Below are 3,675 nucleotides of genomic sequence, written 5' to 3'. Positions count from 1 at the left end.
TCAGGATGATAGCAAGAGTACTTCAAGGTATGTTTTTATGTTGAGTTCAGGGGCAATCTCATGGTCTTCGAAGAAACAACTCGTGGTTACTTTATCTACCGCTGAAGCATCGTTTATAGCTGCAACATTGAGTGCATGTCAAGTAGTTTGGTTAAGAAGGATTTTACTGCAGCTCAGTCATTGACAGTGCAAATCCACAAGGGTTTATTGCGATAATAGTTCTACTATTAAGCTTTCAAAGAATCCAGTGATGCATGGTCGCAGCAAACACACAGATGTTCGTTTCCATTTTCTTCGAGAGCTCACCAAGAATGAAGTTGTGGAATTGGTTAAATGTTCTATACAGGAGCAGGTAGCAGATATCATGACCAAGCCATTAAAGCTGGATGTGTTTCTGAAACTGCGGGAGTTAATATGTGTTTGCTTACTCATGGATGTAAACTAATTGCTGATAGCGTTCAGTTTAAGGGAGGATGTTGAAGTTGTTAAGATTTCCTAGCTGTTAGGGTTAGGTTTCCTAGTTTGTAGGATTGTTTTTAGTAGTTGTTAATAATCCCTATTCTTTAGGGACAAGTTGTTTAGTTTGCTTCTTATTTTAGTCGTGTACCATGTTATTAGGTTTGTTAAAATGTGGGTTGCTTATTTCTAGCTTTTAGTTTTCTTGCAAGGTTATTTAACGCCATTGTTGCTCTTTCAATAGAATAACAGATATTCTCCCAGCTATTAAGTGCACAGACAAACATTTATTTACAAGTTTTAGGTTCCAACAGAATGCCTACGTCATTTCACCCACGTACAAGTGGGTAATTTCCAATGTAGATGCATGTGGCCCCATAGTCCACATGCATACCAGCTAGAAATACACTTCACGCACATGAGTGCAACTAATGTTGGCGAAAACTTAGTCCAGTGGCTATCGCGTCTCCTTGCGGATTTACCTCGTCCGTGCGAGTGTGGTTTGCCATCTCATCCATAGCCGGTGTTTGTTGAGCTGAATCGGCCATCGGATTGATTCATGATGTACCGGTTGTTGAACAATATATTTGAAATGTGGGTTGTTGACTTTATTCGGCTTCAATTATTGTGCAATTTAAATTTATGCCTTTGAAAATAGGAAATGTATCGGAGTCAAACTGATTGTCACACTGAAATTAAAGATTTTATTTTCCTTTGATCACAAGATGGAAATAAACATGTGGAACTGCAGTCAATCAAATCTTTGAGGGGAAAGAGGTAAATAGGACACCTATAGACATCTAAATCATTGAGATTTGAGAAAGTTTATAATAATTAATTACTCAAATTAGCAAATAGTAAACACCGATTTCTCCGTTAATCGTGGATTAATCATTGTCTTTACTCAAAAGTGGGTAAAAATTGTTTAACCAGAACATGGATTGGATCACAGCTCATGCATTGTTCAAAGTTCATCCGCCTATAAAACAGTGTTTGTAGCTAATCTCTAATCTCTATGCAAAATTACTATGCAATCAGCTATTGCTAATCAAAATTGGAACCAACAAAGCAGGGACGTCCAGCATTAACACGTGTACACGATCATATCTGTGGTCTATGGTCCTCTTTAACTTACACACTTGCATCATTATTGTACGCACACGTGCGTGTATGCGATTGGTCGTGACACTCTTCTTTCTAGCACACTCACGCCATCTTAGCACTCTCTTGTCCTTGTCGGAGAGGGATCATGTAGCCATTGCAACAGTGCCATTTGACCACAAATAGAATCTAAGACCGAGAGTGAACGGCCTAGAGGAGGGGACAAAACCGATAAAGGGCACAGTGCATCCCATTTGCCCTCTTGCTCCTCCGTCATCCAAAACCGCACCAGCACCATCACAACCATATATAATCCCCATAACCACACTTAACCAGCAACAGTGCAGAGAACCGGACATACCTAACTCTTCCAAATCCCAATTGCTTTCTTGTACTAGTACAACTAGTAGTTATAACTTCAGTGGTTAGCCTGGTCCCTGTTGTGTCCCCCAACTGTAGGACCCTTTCTAGTTTTTGCTCCCTCCTTCACAGCTAACAAGTAAAAACATTCCCTCCTCTTTCTTTTTCATTTTTTCCACTTAAATCCACCCTTTCTTTTACATTTTTGCTCTATTCCTTCAATTCCCCCATCTCCTACCTCACCACCAAACTACCACTTATGGAAGAGCAAAGTTTTAATACAAAGCAATATAAAGGGAGGGAATCGAACACGAAAACTCGGTGCTGCTCTTAACCAGCTGAACTACAAGACCGAACATTTCCTTGTACGACGAAATGTTAATTACCCAAAATTAAAAGGAATAAATACAGAAAAAGGGGGAAATTAAGCTAATTCGTAGCATAATTTACATCTTACATCAGGTTTTTATAAAGGGCCAAAATTTCTCCATCCAAAGCAAAAATTTTCTGAAAAAAAAAAAAGAGATACAGTAGGCGAAATTCTAATTTCCAGGACCAGGACGAAAGCTTCATCATTGCTTCAGCAGTCACATACCTCCCCTGCGCACGTTAGCAAAGGCCAGCCCTCAATTTTTAAAACCGAAAGAGATTAAGACAACCTCTCTCTAATTCCACTCACCTTCCGAATTCTCCGGGTCGGGCATCTTGTTCAGGTCGACCCGATCCACGCATCCGGCGAAGCAGGGCTTAATCTCATCGCCGTCTCCGTTCCCTGCCGCCGAACCGCGGTGGTGTCGCAGAGCCGTCTCGACCGCGTCTACCCGGGCTCCGACCTCGGTGGCCCGCTTGCGTATCAAAGCTGCCGACATGTCACCGCACCCGCAGCCACCTTCGACCGGCAAAGCCTCTGGAAAATTGAGCCGCGCGGAGGGGCCCCGCAAGTAAAAAACTGCCGTGTCGTACGCCCGAGCGGCGGCGACGGGAGTGGAGTAGGAACCAAGCCAGATTCTAGAGCGCTTGTTGGGTTCTCGAATCTCGGCCACCCACTTGCCCCACTTTCTCATCCGTATCCCCTTGTACGGCTTGTCGTTGTCCACCCCAGCTCTCTTCCTATTCACCGCCTCTCCGCCGCCGCCCTCCATCTTCAATTGTTCTCCTTCAATTGTTGATGTCGGTCTGAGAGTGCGAAAGGGGTGCTCTGCTTTTTGGAAGAGAGGGAGAGAAAGAGAGAGAGAGAGAAAGGTGGGAGGGGGTTTTTTGCATGCTCCTTGGCCACTAAGGTTGTATCTGGGTAGGCTTCCACGTCTCTGAAACCCAACAAACTAAAACATTTTATTCCCCGAAATAAATCCAAATTCACCGACACAACAAATCCCACCGATTTTCTTTTTCTTTTTCTCTTTTTTTGGGTTTTTTTATTTTTTGGGGAGGTCTTGCCTAATTAAGAAATGGGGTCAGTCAGACCCAGAGGACCCTGTCCTAAAATACAGGGCACTTTTTTTTTGTAGTGGGGAGATGCTTTATTTATTTTTCATCTTTGCATATTTTTCAAAAAATTGGTTGGGTTTTATACAATTTAGAAGTATAAATAAATAAACAAAAATATGTAGTGGGTGGTGGAGGTAGAGGAGGTAGACGAGGTAGTGAAGTGATGGGAGGTGTCTGTTTGTGTGGAAAATTCAAGTGGAATTCAAAGGTTGTGAAGAAAATAATAATAATTCTATTTTCTTGTTTAAAATAGTGAGGAAAGAGTGGTTT

At 42.1% G+C, this 3,675-nt stretch overlaps 1 protein-coding gene across 1 annotated transcript; it reads right to left on the bottom strand.

Annotated features, from left to right (window-relative positions):
* Positions 1-2,319: 2,319 nt before the first annotated feature.
* On the bottom strand, positions 2,320-3,473 carry LOC103957031 (ethylene-responsive transcription factor ERF008). Its single transcript, XM_048575382.1, has 2 exons — positions 2,597-3,473; positions 2,320-2,517 (listed from the first exon to the last, which is right to left on the bottom strand). The coding sequence occupies exons 1-2, from the start codon at positions 3,057-3,059 to the stop codon at positions 2,498-2,500; spliced, it is 483 nt and encodes a 160-aa protein (XP_048431339.1). The 5' UTR covers positions 3,060-3,473; the 3' UTR covers positions 2,320-2,497.
* Between the last annotated feature and the right edge of the window lie 202 nt (positions 3,474-3,675).

This window comes from the organism of the source record quoted next, unplaced genomic scaffold (assembly GCF_019419815.1).
Source record: "Pyrus x bretschneideri cultivar Hongxiangsu unplaced genomic scaffold, Pyrus_bretschneideri_v1 Contig8, whole genome shotgun sequence".
In the NCBI taxonomy this organism is placed as follows: Eukaryota; Viridiplantae; Streptophyta; class Magnoliopsida; order Rosales; family Rosaceae; genus Pyrus; species Pyrus x bretschneideri.
This window is presented reverse-complemented; position numbering and strand designations above follow the sequence as displayed.

Excerpts from the sequence above, each read along its gene's own strand:
- LOC103957031 (XM_048575382.1), bottom strand. The coding sequence starts at position 3,059 with ATGGAGGGCGGCGGCGGAGAGGCGGTGAATAGGAAGAGAGCTGGGGTG. Across the intron at positions 2,518-2,596 it reads CGACCCGGAGAATTCGGAAG|GGGAGGTATGTGACTGCTGA; the intron begins GTGAGTGGAATT and ends TAACGTGCGCAG.